Source organism: Peromyscus eremicus, chromosome 1 (genome assembly GCF_949786415.1).
Source record: "Peromyscus eremicus chromosome 1, PerEre_H2_v1, whole genome shotgun sequence".
NCBI lineage: Eukaryota > Metazoa > Chordata > Mammalia > Rodentia > Cricetidae > Peromyscus > Peromyscus eremicus.
Window position 1 is genome coordinate 119,493,292 of NC_081416.1, and position 26,196 is coordinate 119,519,487.

At 51.4% G+C, this 26,196-nt stretch overlaps 2 protein-coding genes across 3 annotated transcripts; both read right to left on the reverse strand.

Moving 5' to 3' along the window:
- Positions 1-2,377: 2,377 nt before the first annotated feature.
- On the reverse strand, positions 2,378-14,269 carry Isg20 (interferon stimulated exonuclease gene 20). 2 transcript variants are annotated; one of them, XM_059253310.1, is made up of 5 exons: positions 14,194-14,267; positions 13,424-13,542; positions 12,908-13,158; positions 6,418-6,618; positions 2,378-2,612 (listed from the first exon to the last, which is right to left on the reverse strand). In XM_059253310.1, the coding sequence occupies exons 3-5, from the start codon at positions 13,133-13,135 to the stop codon at positions 2,490-2,492; spliced, it is 552 nt and encodes a 183-aa protein (XP_059109293.1). In that variant the 5' UTR covers positions 13,136-13,158; positions 13,424-13,542; positions 14,194-14,267; the 3' UTR covers positions 2,378-2,489. The 2 variants fall into 2 exon arrangements, with proteins under 2 accessions (XP_059109293.1, XP_059109294.1); XM_059253311.1 differs by lacking the exon at positions 13,424-13,542 and having other exon boundaries at positions 14,194-14,269.
- A 5,366-nt stretch (positions 14,270-19,635) lies between these two features.
- Positions 19,636-24,752, reverse strand: Aen (apoptosis enhancing nuclease). The gene is made up of 3 exons (XM_059253312.1): positions 24,151-24,752; positions 20,712-20,912; positions 19,636-19,882 (listed from the first exon to the last, which is right to left on the reverse strand). Exons 1-3 carry the CDS (start codon positions 24,685-24,687, stop codon positions 19,664-19,666), a joined length of 957 nt encoding a protein of 318 aa, XP_059109295.1. The 5' UTR covers positions 24,688-24,752; the 3' UTR covers positions 19,636-19,663.
- Between the last annotated feature and the right edge of the window lie 1,444 nt (positions 24,753-26,196).

Below are 26,196 nucleotides of genomic sequence, written 5' to 3' on the forward strand. Positions count from 1 at the left end.
TGGGTTAAAGCCCCTGTTGGTAGTTAAGACATTAGCAGGCTTGGAGGACTTAGGGTATGGACCCTCCCTCATAGTCTGCAGGCTAGAAAACAAAGGACAGGGACTGCTGGGTACTGGTGGTCACAAGGTTGGGACCTGAGTCATTCTTCTTGCTGAGGGAAGAAAGGTGACCTCCTAGGCTAATGTGACCCCTGGGACAGCCTGAAGTAACTACTTGAAATGGGCTCTAGGGAGTCTTGAAGTTCATGACAAAAGGGCAGCCTTCTAGTGAAGAATAAAAACACATCATTCCGAGACACACCACTGAGCCTCCTCCTGGAGGTCAGAGGGATCCAGTTGAAAGAGATCAACCACCACAGAACAGAACAGAGGCCTCAAAGGAATGCTGGGGCTTATAGACATAATATAAAGCCCGCCTGGTGTGTAGGTCCAGGCACTGGTCTCTTTGGCTGTTGTCTGCTCTCCGCCTTGATGGAACTTGCGTTGCGATAAATTCTGTTTTCTACACTGCACTCTGGCTCGTATGTGAACTCTTTCACTGACAATCACACGGGCTAGAGACGGGAGTTGGGATGGAGATTCGGGCAACAACCCAAGAAAAGATGGCAGTTACTGACACTTGGCCCATAAAGACAAGACAGGAGCGGTACTAGCAGTCTGCAGAAAACAGCTCCTAAATATCCAGTGCATCGTTAGGACTTCCTGGTTCACAAACAGACTGTGACCCAGGGAAGTCAGGGAGCTTGCTGTCCGTCACACAGCCACTAAAGGGCACAACGAGCCTCCTGACCGAGTTCCCTCAGACTCTAGACTTTCTCATCTTAGAGAAAAGGGGAGGACAGTGGCTCTGTTACACTCCTCGCACCTCTGCCTCAAAGCACCAGGCTCAAGATGGGGTGGCTTGACCCCTGAGCAGGAAGCCTAGGAAACAATGCCCTTCCATGTAAACTCAACAAGACCAGAGAGGCTTTAAGACACGTGTTACTCAAGGTGGCTTCCTTGGATGCAAAGGGTTCAAGATACTAAGAAAAGCCAGTGGCGTAGGCCTATAATTCCACTAGTAGCTAGGGTGAGGCATGGGGATTGCAAGTTCAAGGCCAACCTGGGCAACTTAGTGAGAATCCTTTTCAAAGTAAAAAGTAAAAAAGAAAAAAAGGGTGGGGGATGTAGCCCACTGCTAAAGTACTTACCTAGCATATACAAAGCCCTGGGGTCACGCCTCAGTACTGAAAAAAGGAGGGAAGAAGGGAGGGAGGGAGACAGAGTGGGGCAAGACGGATGAGCAGGTAAAGGCTTGTCGCTAAGCTTCATGACCTGAGCTTGATCCTTGGGACCCACGTGGTTGGAGAACTGACTCCCACACATGGGCCATGGCATGCATGCACACGAAGGATGGAAAGAAGGAAGGGAGGGGGAGTAGAGAGTGGGAAGAAAGAAAAGGAAAAAGAAAAGAGGGAAGGAAAGAGAGACAGACAGAGGAAGAGAAAGGGAGCTCCCATAGAGTGAGGAAGCACTGAGTCCTGGCAGAAACATGCCGTGAAAGAAGACACAAAGCTTAATTGTTTGTCTAGTTCCAACTTTTTCATGGATTTTTTTTTTGGTTCGGGTGATGTACATAAAAACATATCGTGAGGTATAAAATCTAATATGATGCTCTACATCTTTCATTCCAAATGGCTACTCTAACTTTACAGATGGTCGGTGAGTTGTATAGTCTTGGAATCTGATTTTGGTGTGTGATTTTTTTTTTGTGTGCAACTTTTTCATAATAAAGTTTAAAATTTTAAAAAAAAGTAATTAATGGCAAAAGGTTGGAGGGGTAAGTGGCGGGGGGGGGGGGGGAGAGGGCTGGGGATGTGGCTCAATGGTAGGGTACTTGCTTAGCATACATAAGACCCTAGGTTCAATCCCCGGAAGTATAAGAAAGAACACAGCAGCAAGGGTCTCTAGGCATCTAAGCTGGCTGTGGTAGCACACACCTATAATGCTAGCACTCAGGAGGCGGAGGCGGGACAGTCAGGAGTGCAAGGTGGGCCTGGGCTCAAGGAGAGTAAAAAAGCAAGTTTTCCTGTTACTGCTCTGCTCACTGTTCTCTAAGTGTACTAAATCGACCTGGGGGAAGTGGGGGAGGAGGGACAGGGAGGAGAGGGACAGAGAGAGAGAGGGAGGGAGGAGGATGGAGAGAGGAGATGGGGGAGAGGCACGTGCCCAACTTCGGGGGCATAAATCTTCATTCTCCGTCACCAAGCAAGACAAAAGACAAGAATTTCCAGCGGAATTAGACAAAATAATGAGCCATTCATTACTAAAGATCTTTTTTTTTTTTTTTTCTTCCCAAAAGCTAGAAAAATGCGGGCCTGGGGGGAGTGTTGTCTCTGTTTTTGCTTTTCTTGTTACTGTTGGCTGCTGTCGTTAGAAGCGGGTCACATCTGTGGAAAACTACTGTCCTTGAGGAGTGGAAGCCTCTGGTCCCTGGACAAGGATGACCTTCAGTATGACGCCCCCAAGCGGGACAGCCCTTGTTGGGCTCTGGCTCTGAGCCGCTGAGAGATTCTGTAGAGCTCCATTGTGGCCCTGGCATCTTCCACAGAGCTGTGGCCCAGACGGTTGTTCTGCAGACACGGGGAGAGCAGGAGTTAGGGGGGCTGCATGGGGGGGGGGTACCCTGGCCTCCCCGGGCCTGGAGCGGGTCAGCAGGTGAGAGTGACCCTGAGGTCCCTGACTCGGGTTTGAGCAGGCATCAGCTGGTGGCTGGAGCCGGATAGAGCAGCACCCGAGAGGAGGCAGGGAACCCCAGGGAAGGGCGGGAAAGAAAGTCTGCTCAGAGAGAGGAAGGGCACCAGCAAGTGGAGACCAGCGAACTCATCATTTCCTACACAGGGTGGGAGAGGAGGATGTCAGTGCCTGGCACTCTGCATCCCCGGCTGGCTCCCTGAGAGGCTTCAAGTACTTGGGAAACATGAGGAAGGTGAACCACTAAACCGGGAGCTCTTTGAAGAGGGGGCCAGAGCATGGCGGGGCGGGGGGGGGGGGGGCGCTTGGTTCTATACTTTCCATTCAGGAAAAAATGACTGTCATCTGCCACCTCTGTGCTAATCACTTGGTCCATGGAACCTCCCTAACTCCAGGAACTAGAGCTGATCATCCCCAATTTTACAGGAGGCGAAACTGAGGCTCAAACGCAAGAAAAGTTATGGAGTCGGGGCTTATATCCAAGGGTCAGGCCAAGTCCCACAGCATCTTCCACCTCCTGTGCCTTCCAGGTCTAGCCTGAGGTCTTGTCTGCAACTGGATGTGAGGGGTGGGGTGGGGGTGTCTCAGATATGTTTCCCCTTTTTCCCTTATGTCCCTCTGCTAGGGTGGCCTGCCTTTCCAAGGGCCCCTTTCTACTCTCTAGACTGGGTGTTAGGGACACCTGCAGGCAGGCTGCAACATCCTGTTCTGTGTTAATAAGCAGGTGGCCATGGTGTCTCCTACATTCCAAGTGCTACTGTCCTAGGTGCCTCCAAAGACTCACCCTTGCTTGTCAGGAGAGGAAACTGAGGAATGGTCTCTGAACTCTACTGCTTTGCTATCTGAGGCGGAAGCAGCAGGTGGCTGAAGCATCCTCTGCCAGTCAGCCTGGAGAAGTGGACAGCTCTGCCCTGGGTACCAGTTCTAGTTCCCTCTTAGGACCCATGGCCTCGGGCAACTCTTTTTTTCTTGTGCCTCTTTCCTCTTCTGTAAAATGACCTGGGCACAACTGCCTTGCAAGGAATTACTGTATTATCAGTTCCCAGCATGCCCAAGGTCTGAGTACACCAGGGACTTTCCCTGTGGGGCTCATGCCCTTGAGGGAAGGGATTAGCAACTCTGACCTCGACAACCCTGGCTCAGCTCCTCTTGAGGTGATCAGCAGGGTCATTGCCCTCAGGCAGGAGCTGGAGGCCAGGTTCTGAGGACATCAGTGCAGGTGAGAGCTGGTGAGGAGGGTGAAGGGAGTCCCTGGAATAGCCACTGCTGAGAAACAGAGCCTAAGGGTCCTGCAGACCAGGCTCCAGTCCCCCAGGATGAGGCCTGAGCTGAGAGCCACAGAGGGCGGCGAAGGGCAGGTGTGCAGAGATCTTGGTCAGGCTCCTGACTCATCAGGCACACCAAATCACAGCATGCCCCCAGGGTACAAGAAAATTCAGGACTATTTTCATGGGTCAGGAGACCAACAGAGGCCAGGCAGATTCAGGCCCACTCCTGCTTCCAAAACAATTTCCAGAGGTGTGGGAGGGGGTTCCATACCATTAGCACTCACCCAGCCAAGTCATCCACACTCTACTGGCCCTGGCTCACATACCCTCTCCAACTATCTCCTCCCTCTAGATCTCTGTGACTCTGGCCCTGCAAACCGTACTGGGATTTGCCCTCTGAGCCTGCAAAACTACCATTCTCCCCACCCCAGGACACTGCCCTCCCCTGCTCCTATAGTCTAGGCTAGCCTTGAACTTATTATGTAGCTGAGGATGACCTTAAACTTCTGCCCTTCCTGTTCTACCTCCCAGGTGTTGGAACTGCAGGTGTGTGCCATGCTTGGTGTATGTGGTGCTGGGGATTGAACGATGTGGGTTTCACAAACGCTATGAAAGCATTCTACCAACTGATCTACATCCCCTCTGCCCTCCCTTCTACCTAACAATGCTGATGGTCTATCCTGGGCTACCTCCCATTCAACCCAAAGCTCCTCCCAGACAGGGGCCTGCCATGCCCACTTCCAGCGTGGGACACAGAGTAGATGCTCCATGAAGAGCTATTGAAGCTGCTCATATACCTACAATACCAGCGTTCAGAAGGCCGAGGCAGGATTGTGAATATAGGCTACACAGCCAGACCCCGTTTTAAGAAAACAAAGGTTGACTGGCGACGTAGCTCACAGCAGAGTGCTTGCTCAGGACATTATTATGTTCAAGGCCCTGGGTCTGATGCCTAGTTCTGAAAAATTAAAAAAACAAAACAAAAAAAAACCCCAGCTGAGCAGTGGTGGTGCATGCCTTTAATTCCAGCACTCTCAAGGCAGAGGTAGGAAGATCTCTGAGTCTGAGGCTAGCCTGGTCTACAGAGAGTTCTAGGACAGCCAGGCTACACAGAGAAACCTTGTCTCAAAAAAAAAAAAAAAAATGGTTGACCAGGAGGGCCCTTGGGTAGTGTGTGGCTGTTAAGATATGCCCCCTACCTACAGCTCGTCCCACTTGGATGAGGGTGAGTGTTAGGATGCTGCCCTCACTCCGGCACATGCACAGCCTGGGGTCTTGCGTCTTACGTCATGGGGGGGGGGCGCTGGAGACTACTCGTTCACACAATCTGAGCCTTAAAAAAGCCCCACCCTCTCTCTCTGCTCTCTCTCTCTCTCTCTCTCTCTCTCTCTCTCTCTCTCTCTCTCTCTCTCTCTCCTCTCTTTCTCTCTCTCTCTCTGTTTCCTCTCTGCTCTCTGCTCACTCTCTGTTCCTGCCATCTCTCCCTCCTCCTCCTCCCAGGCCTGGCTCTCCTCCCTCCTATCCCCTCCTTCCTTCTAATAAAACTCTTTGTAACTCTGATAGTCATGGCCGTGGCCAGTGACTTGCACCGGTAACCAGCGCCACCACCAGCGCCATTTATCATAACCATCAGGGAGTCCTACCCCCACATACTGAGGAGGTAGTACCTTGGAGCAGCACTGATTATGTGTGACAGGAACTAGTGCGTAGGGACCCCAGCTCTCAGGTCCCACTAGGGCCCATCGGAGGTGCAGGCTTTCCACCATTTGGGGCTGCAGTGACATAAGCCTCATGATGCACAGGATTGAAACCCAGAAGCCTGTACTAGGGGCTTCCCCTCTCCTTCCCTAACGGTGCTCCTGGATCACCTCACAAAGAGGCTTTCTGCCTTCCCTTCCTTGACTCTGGTCTCCTGAAGCTAAAGACACATCACACACACACAAGCAGACGGCCTCTCAGGAGTGGAAGAAAGACTCTTGGGGTCACATGTCGGCACTAGAGCTCCTGGAGTGGTGGTGGAGAGTCCTGGAGGATCAGGCTAGCTGCAGAGGCTCCTTACCTGGAGCCAGCTTAGGTGGGTGGGACTGACCTGCCTTGGGGGGGGGGGTAAGAAAAGGAGGAGGAGCCTCACTTTTAGGAGCACTAAAGGAGAGAGAAGACTAAGGGAGAAAGTGGGGCAGGGAGGACTCCTTGCTTGGAGGAGAGGAAGGGGAAGAACAGGTTACTCTTCATTTAAGAGGGAGGAGGGGGACAGACAGGGAGGAGGGAGACAGACAGACAGGGAGGAGGGAGACAGACAGACAGGGAGGAGGGAGACAGACAGGGAGGAGACAGACAGACAGGGAGGAGACAGACAGACAGGGAGGAGGGAGAAGAGAGAGACAGGAGGGTAATGGAGGAGGGGGAGGCTCCTCACCTGGATGGTCTTGTGTAGCAGGCGCTCCGTCAGCACCCGCAGGGACACGCGCTCGTAATGGTCCAGCCTGGCCTCATGCCAGAGCAGCCTGTCTGTGGAGGTGTCATAGATGGTGTACTTGCTCATGTCCTCCTTCAAGGCGTTGAAGTCATGCTTCAGGTCGTGGCCCACCACCAGCTTGCCTTTCAGGAGCTGCAGGATCTGTCCAGGAAGACAGGTGGCCTCACATATGCTCACCCTGGGTGCTCTGGGTGGGGTACCCCCCTTCCCCACAGTCATGGAGCTAGTTGGGGAGTAGCCACTCCTGGGGTTGCTATGTGACCTTGGGCAAATCACCTTCCCTCACTGGAGAGAAATGAGGTCCAGAGCCTTTCTCAAGGCAGCCTAAGTCTGGGAGGAGCCCTACGCTGGGCTGCCCCCATGGCTCATGGAAAGGGCTTGCATGGGTACATGGCACATATACTATGCCCTTTAATCTTCTCAGCAACTCTGCTGTGGCAGGGCAAGTAATGACCTCCCAAAGGTGTCCGCACCCCTGGGGGGGGGATCTGGGAACGCATACTTGTTGGGGTCCCGCCCGACCTGTCAAGGGGCCCTTGAATGGAGGAGTGAGGATCGAGAAATAATAGATATGAAATATAGATGTAAATGAAGAGAAAGACAGAGACGCAGGATAGCTTCAGGAAGGCTCTGGGTCACAGATGCCTGAGTTTATTACTCACAGCCTTTATATATCCAAAGTAAGTGGGGGAGAAAGACCTCCCCCTTTTAAGGACATCACAGTTCAATGTACAAAGTACAGACAAGTGTAAATACCTCCTTAGTATTCAAGACATCTGGTAACCATGTCTTAAGGCAAAACATCCTATGATTAGGCCTTGAAGTATTTAAGACACCTGGTAACCATGCCTTTGGCCAAAACACCCTATTGTGCAGCCTTGCTCTGTTGTGTGGCCTTGTGGGGTACAAACAAGCTGGAACTCTCTGACCTTGAGTCAAGAAAGAAGAAGGCCTCACTATGGAATCTCTGTGGGCCTCCACACATATCTGGAGAGCGGGCCCTAAGTGCCTGTGGAACTTAAACTGTTAGCCAGATAATGATCTCAATAGAGAGAGAAGTTTTTGGTTGGAACTGTGGCTCCGTGGGAAAGTTATTAGATCCAAGTCCTAACCCTGGACAGAGAGAGTGAGAGTTCTAGAATAGATCCCCATTACCAAGGACCCTTATTTTTGAAGGCCAGGGATTTTTTTTATGAGAATTTATGGACTGTTGATAGTTTTGAATAGGGAGGAAGGGCCAGGGCCAAGGCCAAGGTGTTCGAGCCGCCTCCAGAAGCTGGCAAAGGAGCCTGAGGAGCCTGCCTTTCAGACTCCTTGACTTTAGTTCCATAAGGCCTAGGTGTAAGGATTCTGTCCTTAATTACGTCACCAGCCTGCAACGGCGTCCCAGCCTAAAAAGTAGGCATGCTCTGTGTCCTCTCTTTCCTCTCTCTCTCTCTCTCTCTCTCTCTCTCTCTCTCTCTCTCTCTCTCTCTCTCTCTCTCTCTCCCTTTCTCTCCCAATAAAGCTCTAGAAAGGTAACCATGGCCCGTGACTCTTCCGTCACTGATACATCCAGCGCTCTTCTCCGTCGGCATAACCAACACTAGGTTGGACTTCTGAAACCAAGAACATTAAGATAATAAACTCATATTGTCTTAAAGCTTTAAGTTGCTGGCTCTGTTCAGCAGCTACAAAAACTAGCCCAGTTAGGAGAGAGGCCCAGGCTTACTAGAATTCTAAAAAAAAAAAAAAAAACAGGAAATACAGAGGAGTGAAATAATTTTCCCAAAGTGTTTCTGACCATTTAAAATGTTTGCTAATTCTTTCATATAGTCCTCTTTAAAAAGAAAGAAAATAGGGCTGGGGTGTGGGTCAACTGGTAGCGTGTTTGCCTAGCATGGGAGAACCTAGGTTCTATCCCACACCTGTAATCCCGGAATTTGGGAGGTAGAGGCAAGAGGATCAATTCATAGCAAGACAAAAGTTAGCCTGAGCTACCTGGGACCTTAAGCAAACAAAGAAGAAGGAATGGAATCCCCCTGGCTGGGGAAACTCTGGAGAAGGGTCGTACATAGAGATACGCTGAGAAAATCCAGTACAGCAGACAAGTAAACTTACACATAGCTCCTCCCACTGGCCCTGCCACACTGCCCCTAACTGTCAGATCACAGATGCACAAGTACGACCAATGCTACAAGTGTTTAGGCCATTTGGGGGGTGGTTTGCTCAGCACCACCAGAATACTGGGATCCCCACACAGGGGGTAGTGGCAGAGCCTGGCTTCAGAGCACCTGCTTGTCACACAGCTGGATGAGCAAGCTTGAGCCAGGCATCTGGCAGCCAGCCCACTGGGAGGATGGGCAGCCATTAGAGCACTCAGCCTCATGTCCTACATGGACTTCTAAGCCTCCTGCTTGGCCTGTGTCCCACATCCTGGCCCACAGCACATCACCATTATTTAATTTGGCTGGAAAGAGGTATCTGGAAACAAAATTAAGTGTCTGTCCCTGGCTGGGGTTTCAAGACAGCTCGGCCCGCCTTCGGCTTTCTCTGTAGACAACCAGCACCATGCATGACCTGCATCACAGGACAGAGCCTACTGCCTGGCTAACACTGCTCCACTTGCTTCTCCTGGGGACATCAGAGGGCATCTCTGGGCTTGTGCTGTCACTCAGAGAAGAAGCATGAGGTGAGGGCTTGTCCCATTATCTGGCTACCTGGCGCTTGGATGCAGAAGGTGACCCACATCTTGAGGGTAGTCCTGCAGACCCCCAACCCCCCATCCACGTGCTCCTTTCTGTACAGGTCTTATGTCCTAGCATTCCCAGATGAGTCTGATTCAGAGAACTGGGACCCAAGGCAGGGGCACAGGATCAAAGTGCCCGGAGTGGGCTCCTGGCAACCCTCGCCCTGGTTTCCCTTCGCTGATCAGTTTGGGAAGTCTGCCTGAACTCTGGCAGACTTCTGGGAGCCTGTTGCTTTCTCTCTCTCTTCCACACACTCAACCCTCCGCTGCTTCCTGTATCTGGCCACTCACTCACTGCGGGCGACCAGCAGAGGTGGCTGTAAGTGGGGGACTGGAGAGGACTGGATGATTGGCAGATCTAGCAATGTGGGAAGATACAGGACAATGGCTTTACACTGTAGAAGCAGTCACATCACGTTACAGACTAATAAATCGAGAAAAGTCAGACAAGGGCAGGCACATCTGGAAGCCCAGGAGGAGCAGAAGTTCAAGGCTACCCTGGCCTACACAGTGAGTTGAGGCCCTGTCTTGCAAAAAAAGAGAATGGATCGGCTCTCGGTGCCCTATAGTGCTAGTGTTCCTGGGCAGAGCCAGGGGACCCAGGATAGCCCATAGCACTCCTGGGTACCACAGGCTGGCTTACTGCTTGCTGTGAGTTGGGCCTACTCGCTGTCCCTGCTAGAAACCTGGAGCTGAAGAGCTTTGAACAGAAAACCTGCCCAGAACCCACTTCTAGCAGGCTCTAGATGTACCTGGAAGGTGCCCCTGCCTGTGGGTCTGAGAAAAGGCTAGCAGTTTCTCTTTTCTGGGGGTCTCCAGTACATTTTGAGGCCCATGAGTTATCTGTCTTTAGGATTAAAATATTATTATAGACGGAGCTGGGGAAACAGCTCAGTTAATAAAGGATCTGATACACATCATAAAGACCTGAGTTCAGATCCCCAGCACCCCCTTAAAAACTGGGTGCATAGACACATGTATATAAACTTAGTGCTGGGGGCCAGGGGAGACAAGTGGGTCCCCGGAATTCATTGGCTGGTCAGCCATCCTTTCCAAAACCATGTGCTTCAGATTCAAAAGTAAGGTGGGAAGAAATTGAGACGGACACCTTACATCGATTGATCTTGGCCTCCACACATATGAACACCTGTACACACTTGTGTACACACATGTGTACACACAAAGAAGTTTACACAGACTATACAAAATTATGGAGACTAGGTTTGCAAGCACATGTCTGTACCCCCCCCGCCCCAGCTACTCAGGAAACTGAGGCAGAAGGACCGAAAGTTCAAAGCCCACCTGGTTAGAGTGAGTTCAAGGTTGGCCTGGGAAACTTAGTGAGACTGTATCTCAAAAGGTACAAAGAGAGCTGGGGATGTAGCTCAATTGGTGCAATGCTTCCCTGGCATGTGCAAGGACCAGGTTCAATCCCCAGCATCACAAAAACAAATAACAACACACCATGGCTAGTGAGTGAGACCCAGCTGTGTGGGGAACCAGCGCACTCTGTGTGAGTGAGAACTTGTCAGGTCCACCCCATCCCACGCCTCCTCTATGTCTAATTCCTCATTTCTTCAGCCAGGTCAATCCCAAAGCCACCCAGATCATGGCACAGCTGCTTCAGGGACCTTGGTTGATCCCATGTTCCTGAAAGCCAAAGACAGCTTGGTGCTTGGGCACCTAGTATATAGGCAGCCTCCTAAAGGCCTTGGATGGGGCAGGGGCCAGGTTCTGGCAGGGTCGCTCCACTGTGGAGGAGTGGAGTGAGGTGAGGGGACATGCAATGTGGTACTCGGCTCCTGTTCTAGGTGGCTGGGAAAGGTCAAGGTCGGGGTGAGGCTTAGCTTCAGTCAAGAGCTGAAGTCAAGTAGCCTGGGCTTCTGTGGATGGAGTGTGGACTGCACCGGCCACTGTCCCTTACACTGGACACTGATGCCAAGTGATGGAAAAGAACGTTACAGCTCCAGCCCTGGGTCAGCACGAGCTCAGCTCCACCTCCTCCTGTACCACAACCCTTGCACCTTGGTCTTCCCATCTGGAAAGCGGGAGTGAGGAGACTGACTCACCTCATACTCGCCACGGCCGTGGAGTGAAGAATAGTGGGATACCGCTTAGAATAGTATCTGGACCATAGCACTGGAGACATTTACATTGGTGTACCAACCTTATATCACAGAGCCTTGATGAGGGAGCTCAGAGAGGGTGAGCATCAAGCCTGAGGATACAGAGCAGGCAGGTGATAGAGCCGGGAAAGGCTCCCAGAACAACATGCCTGCTCTCAGCCTTTCCCCAGGCTGCCTGTGTACCGCTCCAACTCACAAAAGGACGGTTGGCTGAAGGTACCACTCCAACTCACAAAAGGACGGTTGGCTGAAGGTACCACTCCAACTCACAAAAGGATGGTTGGCTAAAGGTACCACTCCAACTCACAAAAGGATGGTTGGCTAAAGGTACCACTCCAACTCACAAAAGGACGGTTGGCTGAAGGTACCACTCCAACTCACAAAAGGACGGTTGGCTAAAGGTACCACTCCAACTCACAAAAGGACGGTTGGCTAAAGGATACAGAGGCAACTTCACTGCTGAAAATCAGCCCTGCTTCTACCCCACAGACATCCCCAGGGCACCTTCCAGGTTCCAAGCAGTATGTCTTTGGTAGATACGGACAAAGTGTCCCGTTGGAGCTGTTTCATGAGCAGCGGGGAGCTGGGACTCAAGAGTGTCTGCTTCCCAGTGAGGCAGTTAATGAGCACCACTTAGGCTGGGCTGAGGTGGGAATGAGCTCAGGAAGGGTGAATGAGCATGGAGGTAAGGAAGGAGAGAGGGAGGAAGAGGCAGAGGGAGAGGAGGAGAGGGAGAGCAGAAAGAGGGAGAGGGAGAGAGGAGAGGGGCAGAGGGGGAGGGAAAGAGAGAAAGGGAGGGAAGAAGGAGGAGGAGGGAGGGAGAGAGAGAGAGAGAGAGAGAGAGAGACAGAGAGAGAGAGAGAGAGAGAGAGACAGAGAGAGAGAGAGAGAGAGCCTACTACCTATTAAAGAGCAGCACTGTTGGGGTTTTGTGTTCAGCCTCCAGTACCTTGGTACACACTGGGCATGTCTGTGGAGACCAATCACAGTTCCTGTGATCTTGGACTTCCCCCAGCTCCTGTTGAACGTGCCCAGAGGTGACAAACCCTGGGGAAATTTCTACTGGAGTTTTCCTTTCCCTTCAGTCATACAAAGAAACAGAAACTTATATCTCGAAGACATGGCCACAAGCTAAAGGACGGGCTTCAAGCCGAGCAGGAAGCCTGCTGTGGCCCAGAGCGAGCACTTGGCTATGACACGACCTCCGTCAGCCGAGGAGTCTCTGGTCTCTGAGCCAGAAGCAGCTCATTTCCCAGGCTCACCAGAGCAGCGTGGTATAAAAGAGAGGGGCCGTCGGGTGGAATTCAATTTCCCCATCCCAAGACCTGAAAATCGGACCAGATGGATGCTCCGGAAGCAGCTGCAGGTGGGAGCCTAAGGCTCTCTGTTGGCGGGAAGATATCGCATTGGGGGCTGTGATAGCAAGGCCCAGAGTTCCTCCCTCAGCAATGTGAGGAATTTCTCACGGTAGAGTCACCACAGACCCAAAGGAAGGAGCTGAGGAGGAAAGACAGGATCCCCACTTAACCCCTGTTGGCTTAACCCCTGTTGGCTTGACTCCTGGTCCTTCACTTACCTCTAGCCTGGCTTCGCCAAACGGTGTCGCCCTCACCATGTGCTGAGGTGTGATCCCGCTGACCCGGGTTCTATAATCCGTGATCTCTCCCTCGGGCCGGATGTACTTGTCATACAGGACTGTGCCATAGAGGTTCACGATGCTGCAGCGGGCAAGGCCGCTCGCCCTCAGAGGTCCTATACCCACCATCTCGCAGTCCATGGCCACCACCTCTGGACTACCTGCCATGCTCCTTGGCGACCCTCAACGTCCTGGAGGGCCAGGGGGAATCAGGGTGTCATTCAAGCACCAACAAGCCTCCAGGCATCCTGGGCCACCACCCCGCCAGACTACACCCTCAGCCCTCACCTTGGTCTTCGATGCCACCTGGCAACAGGGGAAGCTGGCCGCTTGCCAGCCTGCAGCTTCTCGAGGCTTAGGTCCCAGAGCCTGCTGGTCCTGTCTGACTGTCCCACCAACAAGGAGCCCCCTCCCTCCGCCTCCCAGGCTGGGCTGCTGTGCGGATCCTGCTCTTACCTGTCTGCTTCAGTGCCCCGGGTTCTTGTCTGTCTGTCTGGTGTCACTTCTCAGCGACTGACTGCCGTCACTTTGGGAAGTGACTCATCTCTAACTTGAGCTTGTTTTAGTTTCAGTTTCTGGTTTGTTATCAGGGGAAGTTGGGGAGAGGGGCAGGCCGTGGAGGCTGGGCTACTCCATCTCAAGGCCAGCAGGTGGGGGACCGGACTGTGTCAGGGCCGGCTGGGCCAGGGTGACTCATCTCTAACTTGAACCTGTTTCAGTTTCAGTTTCTGGTTTGTCATCACGGAAAGGTGGGGAGTGGGGAGCGGCCGGCCGTGGAGGCTGGGCTACTCCATCGCCTCAAGGCTAGCCGGTGGGGGGCCTGGCAGGCCGGGTCAGGGCTGGCTGCCGGCAGGGTGTCCCTCCTCTGGCCCTGCCCTCTTCCCTTCCTTCTGACGACGTGGATGGAGTGAATTGCAACATTCTCTCTTTGCTTTTTCACCCTCCACCCAGAGAATAAACATCTCCGGGATTGGAGCCTGGGGAATGTCCCACAACTTCTGGGATCTGCTGTCAGTGCTGTGAGGTCTTCTGAGGGCAGAGCAAGCCCTCAAGTGAGACACTGAGGCTATTAACGGGGACGGGCAGGAGAAGGGTTGGATAGGAGGGGGGCAGGCCCCTGGCCCCTGCCCAGTGAAGGCAAAGGAGGCTATGGGGGACCGTTGGTGGTTTCTACCAGTTCAGTAGTGCCTTGGGGGGGGGGGGGGCAGCAGGGGCTGAGTCTCTACCTGGGATAGTTGGACCAGCAGCAGCAGACCCTGAGACGACCTCAAGCCAGGCTGTTCTTCCAAAGGGACTATAGTCTCCCCGGCTGGAACTTAGAATTCTTAGAGTGGTACCTATTATTAGGTCCAAGGGGAGAAATCTCAAGGACTCCCCAAAGAGGACAGGTTCACTGACTTTGTCCACAGTGACAGCCGAGGCTCAGCTCAAGCTGATGTCAGGGCTTCCTTCTTCGGACCTGTTATAATCACCAGTACCTGGGTCCAACGGAACACACCATCGTACACTTGGATCTATACAAGATCGTGTACCTGTTATACATTTCAGCATTTTAAAGTCCATGCTAGCCTTCTGACCCTTCTCACCTCCCGGACTCCTCCCAGACTGTCCCAGCTCTCACCCCTCCTCCCTGCTTTCTTTAAAACCAGCAATAAGCCTCAATCCCAATTCTCTCGCTATTCTCACTTCCTCCCTCTTTTTTTCTCTGCTCCCAAGAGACGTCCCTGGCCATGGCCGGTCTGCAGCTTTTCTTCTCTGCTCTGGATGCTTCTGGATGCCTCTGGCTGTTCTTTCACAGTTACAGTAAAAATCCTCCCTTAATCACGGGGTCCTGGCCTCAGTGCTTTCTTTACTGAGCTCTTTGCTTACATTTTCCATGCAGGGAATGTTCAGTATTCTTTTGGTAAACAAACGAGGTACACCTGGGTCAGAAATAGACCTGGCGGGCTGAAAGGAGCACTCTCGCATTGTGTGCCATGGGGAAGAATCCAGCAAGGGGAGAGCCAGGCCTTTCCTCCCTGCCCAGGTCTGTATAGAACAACAGTCTTCAGCCTGATGTGATGTCACAACCATTTGTGGTTTTGGAGACGGAAGTTGCCCAGATCTGTGGTTTCTTTGCCAAACCAGACTTCACAAATCAAATGTTTGGGTTGAGAGTATAGTTCAGCTTGGTTGAGTGTTTGCTTAGCATGCAAGAAGCCCGGGGTTCGATGTTCAGCATTAGCCAGGTGTAGCGGTATAACATGTAATCCCAACACTTGGCAGATTGGGGTAGGAAGATCAAGAATTCAAAGTCATCCTCAGTTACTGAGCAAGTTCAAGACTGATGAGGACTGCTTTGAGACCTTGTCTTAATAAAACAAATCCCCCATGTGGTGTTCCTTCATCTGCCTCACTGCCCTTCCCGTCTCAGTTCAAACCCGAGCTCCGGGGCTTTGTGGGGTGACTCTTCCCGGGCCCACAGGTCTCCCATGCCTCCTTCAGACGATGTCAATCATCTCCCCAGTGCCGGGACCAGTGACTAAACTCCAGTGGTTCTCAACCTTCCTAATGCTGCTGCCACCCTTTAACGTAGTTCCTCATGGTGTGGTGACTCCAACCATAAAATTACTTTTGTCGCTACTTTGTAACTGTAAGTTTGCTACTGCTATGAATCATAATGTAAATATCTGATATGCCAGATATCTGTGACTCCTGTGAAAGGGTCATTTGACACCCCCCCCCAGGGTCGCGACCCACGTGTTGAGAAACTCTGGGTTAGAGGCGCCACTGTATGTGGGAGTCCTATGGCAGAACTATGAAGGTACCTTCCTTCCCACATGCACATGTCTCAGGGTTTGGCACTTGCTGCCGTTTCAAGAATTGCTTTTCTGGGAGAAATAAAACAATGCACTACCATTTCTTCTTTAATAGGCCCCAACAAACCAAAGAACAATTCCACCAAAGGACAACTTGGGGAACTAATGAATTTATTGGGCTTCCTTATGGAGCATGGGTGAGAGCGACTCACAGGAGCCTGGGAGGACATCAAAACAAACACACTGGTAAGTCTTCACCCTGTGTGGACGATGGCTTCCCCATAGAGGCGTTGCTGGAGCTCCAATCTTCCCAGATGGCTTCCCCGTAGAGGCATTGCTGGAGCTCCAATCTTCCCACTTCATAGACTTTACCACTGCCTGAGACCCCAGGCCCCACGCAATTAGAGCCAAAGTGCATCCTGACGGTTGGGGGAGCAGCTGAAATCTCAGATGAGGGCCCAGACTCTCTCCAGCCCCTCGCTATGAGGGACTATCAATAGTTAGTGAGCATCATTGTAAGCAGGTGCAGCTGATCTATTTTGCTTCAAGGACAGGGTTCTACAACACCTGCTCAACATTCTGGAAAACTCCTTTCCCACATCATAATCTGCCTAACAGCTCCTTCTTCTACATTCATTCATTCATTCATTGATGAGGCCATCCCCAGCCTTACCCTTTTCTATAGAAGGAGCACAGTCATAAATGCTGGCTGTGCTTTCTATTTGCTCTCTTGTGGCTCTCCCACTGACCTGGAACCATTTCCCAGAACCTGCCTGGATTATGCTGAACTTTTATCCAAGTGTACAGTGTGTTCCTTTGGACCCAGGTACTGGTGATTGACAGGCCTGTAGAAGGAAGCCCTGACCTCAGCTAGGGAGTTTCCTGATCTTCCAGTTTCACCTGACGGCATCAAACAGCAAGCCAAGCCCACAAGCCTTGTTGATCAGGTGACAGGAGTCACTCAGGGCAAACCTGTCAGCCTTCCAAGGACACATCCCATCAGTTGCTCACCCGTCATGACATGTAGCAGCTACTGGACGGCTCTTCCTAATCCCCAGTCATGCACTGAATGGACACTCACAATATGGCTCTGGTATGACTTAGTATTTCCCAAAGATTCCTGGTCTAGGGGCTTAGTTCCCGTGTGGATGAATCATGAATGTGAGGGTGAATGATACACATACCACTTTCATGAGTGGATTAATTGGGCCCCTTGGAAGTTCTAGGCCTTTGTGAATTGTATTTGGCATTGTGCAAGAGGGCTTACAATGGTTTCACTGTGTACGGCCTCTCCCACTTCCTGTCTTGCCGTGTGGTCCTTTCCCCAAGTGTTTCCACTATCATCAGCCAGCACAGGGCCTTCACAGAGCCCTGCAGACCAAGCCGTTCTGTCTCAAAACGGCCCCAGGTGTTTTGTTATATATGAAACTGACTAAGACAACTAATGGCATCAGAGGCGGCTCTCCCTAGAGGAAACCTACCCTATAAGTTCAACTATCTTGAATCAGGGCTGAGGCAAGAAGATCTCTACAGGTTCCAAGTCAACCTAGGTCACACAGTGAGACCATTCCTCAAAGCAAAGCAATTGAAATGCTTGTGAAGTGTTGATGGGAATGTAAAATGATGCAGCTGCTGTGGAAAGGTGAGTTGCCCAAACTCTTAAACACAGTATTATCACATGACCCAGCAATTCCCCTACTGGGAATCTATCCAATTATTTGAAAGCAGGATATCAGTGATCTCTGCATGCCATGCTTATGAATACTTTGCTCACAATAGCCAAGGGGGAAGCGATTGAGCAGATGTTATGCAAGGACAGGTGACTAACATTATACACACACCAAGGAATCTTATTCCTAAAGGGCAAAGTCTAACAGGAATGCAGCACATGCTTACAACGCCAGCACTGAGTGGGCTGCGGCAGGACTGCATGAGCTCCATAAGGAGTTATAGACAGCTCGGGCTCTATCATGAGATTCCTTTTCAACAGCAAACAAAAATCCCTCAAACCATTTTTAATAAGAGAACATAGCACCAGGGAGACCAAATTAAATTGTGTACTGTGTAAATGGGCAACTCCAAAAGGAAGTCAGAACCTGACCCAGACCTAACGTGTACCATCTTAAAGATGCCACCTCTAGACCAGCACCCAGCAAAGCTCGGTGCTCTAGCCCTCCCCAACCCTCAACCAACCACCCTTCAGCCCAGCTTGACTATTCAGAAAGGATCACTCCACCCACTCTTCCAATTGAGCTTTATTCCTGCATTAATGGTCCAGTACCACGAGCAAGCTGATTTCCCACAGTACACTTCCACAGGCTATCAGTTCCACCACCCTTCAAGCCACAAATGAAGCCTTCAAGCTACTACCCAGCAGCAAGGTTGGCGCAAGTTGTTGCTTTTTAAGGAAACAAGAGCTTACCCCTGGCGCCAGGCCAGAAGTGGTGATGATTCGGCCAGCTCTCTTCCCCTGGCAGGGAGGAGCCAGCAAGCAAGCAATCGGGTGACTAAGGTTTTGTGCATCAGGGCCTCGGCTGACAGTGGAAAGTGTGGACTCAGGAGTGTCCCTTCCTTTCTGACCCTGTCTGGGTTACTGCTGTCACTTTCCCAAATACAGTGGCTGGAAGCTGATGTGAAGTCAGAAGCTGGTAACAAGACCTGCAGAGAACTCTGAACTCCCCTGCAATGCCCTGGCCCAAACCAGAGGCCTTCCCGGCCCATAGCAGCTCAGAAGTCAGGCACTGGCCTGAATAGAACCCATTCTCTTCCATCACTAGGATGCATGCAAAGCACCTAAATGTTCCTTGAGGTAGGTCTATCACTCCCCCCACTTTACAGAGAGGGAACAGGCTCCACGGGGAAGCCACAGGCTTGCCTAATGTCTCAATGTTACGTAGCAGTAAGGATGAGGCTTTGTCAGAGGATGGCGTGATCTGAGCCCTTGCTTAGTAACTTAGTCCCCTAAAGTTACCCTTAGGACATAGGATAGCTAAGTTGTTGGTTGTTTCTGCTCTTTTGTGGGGGGGCCCATCACCAGCTCCCAAATAAATCACACATGGAGGTTTAGTTATACCTCCTTTTCTTAAAAGTCTATCCAGCTTTTCTTATCTTTAAATCATCCCGTCTACCTTTTGCCTCTAGGTTTTTCTTTTCTCTTACTTCTGTAAATCTTACTCTCACTCCGTGGCTTGCTGTGTAGCTTATGGCTGGCCCCTAGAGTCTTCCTCCTTCTCTGGTTACCTCTTCTTTTATTCTTCCATCTATTTTTTTCTCCTATTATATATTCTCTGTGCCAGCCCCACCTGTCCTTTCTCCTGCCTTGCTATTGGCTGTTCAGTTCTTTATTAGACCATCAGGTGTTTTAGATAGGCTCAGTAACACAGCTTCACAGAGTTAAACAAATGCAACATAAACAACAGTAACACACCTTAAATAATATTCTACTGTAGACAGGGAACACATCTTCTTTAAAGGACCTAACTCTAGGTTACTGTGATCCTGAACACATCTGTGGAAGAACAGAGGTGGCAAGAACAACTGAACTTCACCCTGCCAGAGGGGGAGAAGGAGCTCCAGGACAGACTGCACCCACCACTCCTGGGGGAGATGCTTTACCCCAGAGCAGCACAGCAATGACCCCGGAAGTCATGGCTCAGGGAGCCAGTAACAGCCTTGGAAGTTCCTTAAATACTTCCCCTGTACCCGCTGGGTACTAGGACAAGGTCTGCCTAGTGTCATTAGCAAAACCACAGAAACTGGGGAGAAGCATCCCTTAGATGCAGAAGGCGGGGCTGTGAACCAGCATGTGGACAGGTGAGTGCTCTGACCCTGTCTACCAGGCTGCTGCCTGCCCCATCTGCCATGGCCTGCCCCGTCTGCCATGGCCTGCTCCTTCCTCTCACTCCCGCGTTTCTCCACTGGTACTCTGGGTCAGCTCATCAGGCCAGTACTGGTCCTCCATGTACTGCTCCACGTCAGTGCTGCTGTCGGGTCCCCTGTCCTCAGGAGGGGCCTTGGCGTTATTGGCCTCTTCTTGTTCCCACTGCACCTCCACCAGCTGGTAGAGCTCCATGGCTGTCATGGCATCTTCCACAGATGAGTGTCCCTGATGACCTACCTGCAGACAAGAGCATCACTGTGTGGTGAAATGGGCCTGACCATCCACCCAGAAGCCAATCTGGCCTCCAGGGGGCGAGAGCACACACCCCACAATACAGGCTGCTATGATTTAGAAACGAAATATATCCAAGGGCTGCTGTGTTGTGGACTTCTTCCCTGGCAGACAGTGTTACTTTGCAAGCTACTAGAAACTGAGGGGGCTTAAGGAAACAGAGTACCAGAAAAAGACCTTGGGAGTCTTCTGTCTGTCCTTTCTCTGTTTCCTATTCACTATGGGGTACAGAGCTGCACATGCTCCCACCACCATCATGTTCTGCCTTGGCACATGGACCCTATTAAACCATGAGCCAAAATAATCCTCCCTTTATGTTGGTGCTGGAGAGAATGCACAGTGGTTAAGAGCACTGGCTGCTCTCCCCCAGGACCTAGGCTCAATTACTAGGACCTATATGTCGTCTCCCAACTGTCCATAACTCCAGGTCCTGAGGATCTGATGCCCTCTTCTGGCCCCCAAGAGCACATCATGCATGCGGTGCACAGACACACATGCAAAAAAAAAATTTCCTGCTCCAGAAGTTGGAAGATGGATATCAAAACACAACAGAGCAAGAGTCAGAACACATCCTATGGGGATACAGGATAGAGCCAGGAGTCAGGTGGGCAAAGACTGAAAGAGATGAACCTGGTGGAATTTGACTATTACTGGGGAATTCACACAGGGAAGGAGGGGCTATAACAGTCCACAGTCCTATCCACAGTTCAGCAGCTATGAAAGTCAGATGAGCCTTCCCCCCAAGCCCTCCACCAAGAGATTCTGCACCACATACCTGGATCTTCTTGTGCAGCAGGTGCAGGGCCAAGTCCTTAAGAGAGACCCGAGCTCGGGTGTGGAAGCTGGGCTGGCTGAGCAGGTTTGGGACATATGTGGTATCCCGAGTCTGGCTCCGAGGATGAACATACTTGAGGGCCTGGAAGTCATTGTGGAGTGCATGCCCCACCACCACTTTGCCCTTCAGGAGCTTCAGGATCTGTGAGGGGAGAGGAGGCAGGAGGGCCCATGTCAGGAAGGAGACGACCTGAGCTCCCTTAGCATGGGTGCATGAACCACTCCAGAGGGAGACAGCAGTGGGGAAGGGAGAGTCTGTGAGCTCCGGTCAACCATGATGCCCCAAGTTTGAATACAAACCCATCTCAGCACCTGCAAAAGGGATACCATCTCAGCATTCCAGGGAACAGCTGTGAAGGTCAAAGGAAGCCATGGATGGAAGCCATGCCTTCAAGTTGAGAGAGCCAAGCAGTTTGCGCTGGCACAGGCACTTCTTAGCTGCAAGACCTTCTCACCCACTCAGGGCTCAGCTCATCAGCCTTCCTTGGAGGACCTCCCATGATCCTCATCTACCTAGGGACCCTGGTCCTTCTTTAAGCTGTCCACACTTTCTAAGTACGGATTTAGCTTTTACACACTTAGCTCTTGGGATGATCTAGTCTTCTCTCCTGCACGGTAAGCTCCATTGACTTGGCCAGTGACACTCACCCAGAGCACAGCATGTACTGACTTGCTTTTGTTTGTTGGGATGGTCCTTTTGGGACAAGGCTCATTCTGCAGTCCAGGCTAGAACTAACATCAATCCTCCTGCCTCAGTCTCCCATTTTCTGATCAATAAAGACCTGTTGAATGAAACCAAGAGAACCATGCCTGGCACTGATAGATACACAATTAAGTAGAAGCCCTTCTTGGTATTCAAGGACACAGTTCCTTGCTCCTGTGTGTACTGACTCCTCCTATCTTCTAAACCTGCTCTGCAGCCTTAGAGGCACATCCTGTTCCTTCCCTTCCTCATGCTCAGGGAAACAGGGCTAAAGGCCTGCTAACTCCTGATCATCAGCTGCTGGCCTTCCACAGCCTTCCCTATTAGTAGTATGGGACCCAGTTTTTGTGGCAGATGGTAAGACACATTTAAGCTTTATATTGGGATAGCCCCTAGTCTCCTACCCCACCTGCCATCAAGTAGGAGAGAGATCAAACCTACCCCACCCCCACTAGCCCAAGTGAGCCTGCTCCAGGATCACCACCAACCACAAACATGGATGGGAGGGATCAGAGTTGGAGGGCTCACACAGACTCACCTTCCTACTGCTTCTACTCATGATCAAGTCTTTCCAAAGCAATGCTTAGGGCATCATGGAATGTGTCTTACTTAGGATTTCTATTGCTGTGATAAAACACCACGACCATAAACAACTTGGAGGAAAGGGTTTGTTTCCTCTTTCAGCTCCACACCATAGTCCATCACTGAGGGATGTCAGGAAAGGAACTCAGGAAGCTGGAAGCAGGAGCTGATGCAGAGGCCATGGAGGAGTGCTGCTTATTGGCTTGCTTAGCCTGCTTTCTTATACACCCAGGACCATAAGCCTAGGTGTAGTACTGCCCACAGTGGGCTGGGCCCTCCCACATCAATCATCAATCAAGAAAATGCATCACAGGCTTGCTCACAGGTCAATCCGGTGGGGGCATTTTCTCACTTTCAATTCCTGCTTCCCAAATGACTTTTGGCTTTTGACAAGCTGACAAAACTAGCCAGCCCACTGTGACAAAGGTCACAAGATGAGGTTTATCAGTATTTCCAAAACCTTCCTAATCCCAATAACCCAGAGACATTAAAAAGCAGTTCTGGGCCGGGCAGTGGTGGCGCACGCCTTTAATCCCAGCACTCAGGAGGCAGAGGCAGGTGGATCTCTGTGAGTTCGAGGCCAGCCTGGTCTCCAAAGCGAGTTCCAGGAAAGGTGCAAAGCTACACAGAGAAACCCTGTCTTGAAAAAACCAAAACAAAACAAAACAAACAAACAAAAAAAAACCCAAAAAAGGCAGTTCTGTTCTAGTGCTCGTTTTGAAAACGTTTATTTGTTCTAATACAACTGTGATAGGGTACAACTTTGGATGTGAATTCCACCTTCGTCTCTGCATAATTTTACTCCCGAAGAAACACTACACGAATGCAGAAACTGCTGCCCACTGAGTAGAACCCAGAGCACGCAACACCACACGTCTCGAACATCTGCCAGCAACTGTGTTTGCCTGGGTGCTGAGCCACAGCAGCCTAACACAGTGTCAGACTCAGAAACTCCGCCCCTCTTCACACAGCCCAGCATCCTCCTCCTGCCCTTGCTTCCACAAACTGGTGTCTCTTGCATTTCTGAACCCTAGGCAAAACTGCAGTGCCATTTTAATTAGGTCTCCTTGTTTCTGTGGTAGCACCAAGTCTTTTGAGTGTTGTGCCTGAACACCATTTCCTTATACATATATCTTTATTATATTAAGACATATTCTTTTAATATAATCCTTATAAACACACACACATATATATATACACATACCAACAAATTCAGTGTTGTGCCGGAACACCATTTCCATGGCATAGGGCAGGTGTGGAGGGCCTGGAGTCAGCATGCAGATAAGCTGGGGGGCAGAGTCCTGAAGATAGGGACTGCAGCCTTTGATACTAATAAGAGCTTTCCCTTACCAGTACAGGGCTAGGCATGGTTCTGTTGATTAATTAACTCTGTGGTTAATTTGTGGGGGCAAGCTTGCTTAGCATGATTTTTTTTGTTTTGTTTTGTTTTTCAAGACAGGGTTTCTCTGTGTAGCCCTAGCTGTCCTAAAAGTCACTTTGTAGACCAGGCTGGCCTTGAACTCACAGAGATCAACCTGCCTCTGCCTCCCCAGTGCTGGAACTAAAAGCATGTGCCACCATGCCCATCTTAGCCACGATTTTTAAACAACCATGTCAGAGCCCTAGAGCTGGGCTATGGGATGGAATCTTCACAGAAGACCCCAGGGCAAGGATCCTAGTCTACTTACAAGGCTTTCACTGTTTCCTATGGTCAAATGCTTTTGCAGACTCCTAGTATATTAGCGGATCTCAACTACTAATCATGTTTCCCAGCACTGAGAAACCATAAGGAGATGGGCTAGAACAGCGGCCCTTGACTGTGACAGGACCGCAGGGGAACTGTACAGACTTCAAACCTTTTGTAAGTTGTGCCGTTACCTCTCACACAGCCCTTCTAGCAGCAGCCCCTGCCTAGCAGCCTGGCAGCCCTGCAGAAGAGGCAGCACCTGGATTTATATGATTCCATTCTCTGGAAAAGGAACTGCATGTGGGGTGAAGTAACTTCTCAAGGGCCCCCCCACCCCCAGGTGACTTAAACCAGGATTTCCCTCCCCAACCTGTCATTCAGGTCAAAACAAGACCCCGGAGTCCTCACCTCTTTCTGGGCCACCTGGAAGGGGATGGCCTTGCGCATGTGCTGGCGGGTAATGCCGCTCCAGCGGGTGCGATAGTCCACAATGGGCATCTCAGGCCGGACGTACTTGTCGTAGAGAACATCTCCGTTGTAACTCACCACAGAGCAGCGGGCCAGCTCACTCACCCGCCCACAGGGGCCTGTACCCACCATCTCACAGTCAATGGCGACACACTTGCTGGGCCCAGGCCTTGGGGCTTCTCTGGGGACAGACCTTTTGCTGCATGGGCCACCACGGCCGGACCTGGCCTTGGGACGCTGCTGCCTTCTGCTGCCTGAAGCCTCTGTGTCTGCTGGTGTCGGTGACGGGGAGGCCAGAGGGCAGGAGCCTGGCCCCGGAGCCGTGTTCAACAGCTCCTGCTCCCGTAGCAAGGCTTTGCGGGCCATGAAGCGCTGGTGCTGCCGGCTTCTCCTCTTGTGTCTCTTCCGAACCACATCCTTGGAATTCAGGCCGGAGAGGGATGGACACTGAGCAGACTCGGGGGCTTCTAGCACCATGCCAGGCAGCTCGCAGCTAGGGGTGAGAAGAGCCCTGGAGGTTATCTTCCAACGGGGCAGTGTGCTGGAGAGAGATCACACAGGGGGAGGGCATGGGAGGAGGGTGCCAGGCCACTCTGCCTCTTATCCCGTGGTCTTTGCAGCTCAAGTACCTGACTGAACCTCAGACACCTTTACGAAGAACTGCACTCGAACATGGCGTATGCCACACGTGCCTCCCGCAAATTCCCTCTACAAGTGTTACATGGAGTCTTCTACCTCCCTACTGACACCAGAGTATCATCACCCTTGTCTTACAGAAAGAAGTGAGGCCCAGAGGCTGAGTAACTTGGTTAAAGGCTGATAGGAATCTGGAGTCCGTGCTCTGGAGTCAAGCTCACCTCTAAAAGCGGTAGTTTACCAGACTGTTAGGAGTACGGATACAGGGAAGCCAAGGTCACAGAAACAGATTGCAGCTGAACATGACCCATCTAAGATCCCCAAATCTGAACTCTGCAGAGCGAGGTTTAACCTAGGTCTTTATAAACTGCTGTGCCCCCGTGGCTGATCTATACCTCACACACAGTAAGGCTCATTAGCCAGGTTTCTGCTCCTCTCCTCCAGCAAGGCCGATCCTCTTTCCTACATTGGGTAGCCAGCTATCCTTAGGCCAGAGATGCCTCCAGCTGGACTCACTGCTCTTCCCAAAATACACCCAAGGCCTGCAGACCCAGCTGCAGCTCTGTATCACCAAATGCTGCTCAGGAACCCCTGCATCTCCTCAATGTTGCAAGGAGTTCTCGGGGTCCCAGCTGTGCCAGATGCTGGACCGAGGAGTTTGGTTTGACCACAGAGACATGGAAACACAGCAGCTGGTGTGCTGAGAGCTGGTTAGAGGTACTAGGAAGCAAAACAGATCAAGAACCTAGAAGCCACTTCTGTGGAAACAGGGAACAGTAACCCTGCAGGGAAGAGGGAGCGGGGAGCAGAGACACCCAGGACAAAGGCCTGACAAAGAAATAACCTGGGGCTGAGGCAGAGGGGCCACCTGCGGTCACTAGGTTACATTATAAAGTATAAGATGGATTACAGCCGGGAAAGACTGCTTCTTCCTTTATACCACTCCATCTTCTGCCACTGACTTTCGTGGTCCTTCCACAAGCCACTCTTACTCCAGGGTCCTCAGTCTATTGGTCAAGTGAGGGAGGCCGGAGACACGCAGGTGGGCCAGTAAAATGTGGACCACACAAACTGTCTATCAGAAGAGCAGAGAAATTTACCCTGTGCACCGCAAGACACTGGATTGTACACTCCTCAGTCAACAGGTAGGTCTTCCGCAGGGCTCCCTCAAGTCAGCAAGCTGCAGCGCCCTACTGGATCTGCTATCCCTCTCTTATGGCAGACTCTCTTCAGAAGCCCAAGCTGGGCCACCCAGTGTTGGGCCTGGGGGTACTACAGAGCTCAATGTCCTTGGAACCACAGAGCAATGGGACTAACAGGAAGGGAACCTGAGAACCGGGGCAGACACCA

Coding starts and splice junctions, on each gene's coding strand:
- Isg20 (XM_059253311.1), bottom strand. CDS start 13,135: ATGGCAGGTAGTCCAGAGGTGGTGGCCATGGACTGCGAGATGGTGGGT. Junction 6,619..12,907: donor TTGGCGAAGCCAGGCTAGAG/GTAAGTGAAGGA, acceptor CTTCCTGGACAG/ATCCTGCAGCTCCTGAAAGG. Junction 2,613..6,417: donor TGCTACACAAGACCATCCAG/GTGAGGAGCCTC, acceptor CCGTGTCTGCAG/AACAACCGTCTGGGCCACAG.
- Aen (XM_059253312.1), bottom strand. CDS start 24,687: ATGGTGCTAGAAGCCCCCGAGTCTGCTCAGTGTCCATCCCTCTCCGGC. Junction 20,913..24,150: donor TCCAGGTGGCCCAGAAAGAG/GTGAGGACTCCG, acceptor CTCCCCTCACAG/ATCCTGAAGCTCCTGAAGGG. Junction 19,883..20,711: donor TGCTGCACAAGAAGATCCAG/GTATGTGGTGCA, acceptor TCTTGTCTGCAG/GTAGGTCATCAGGGACACTC.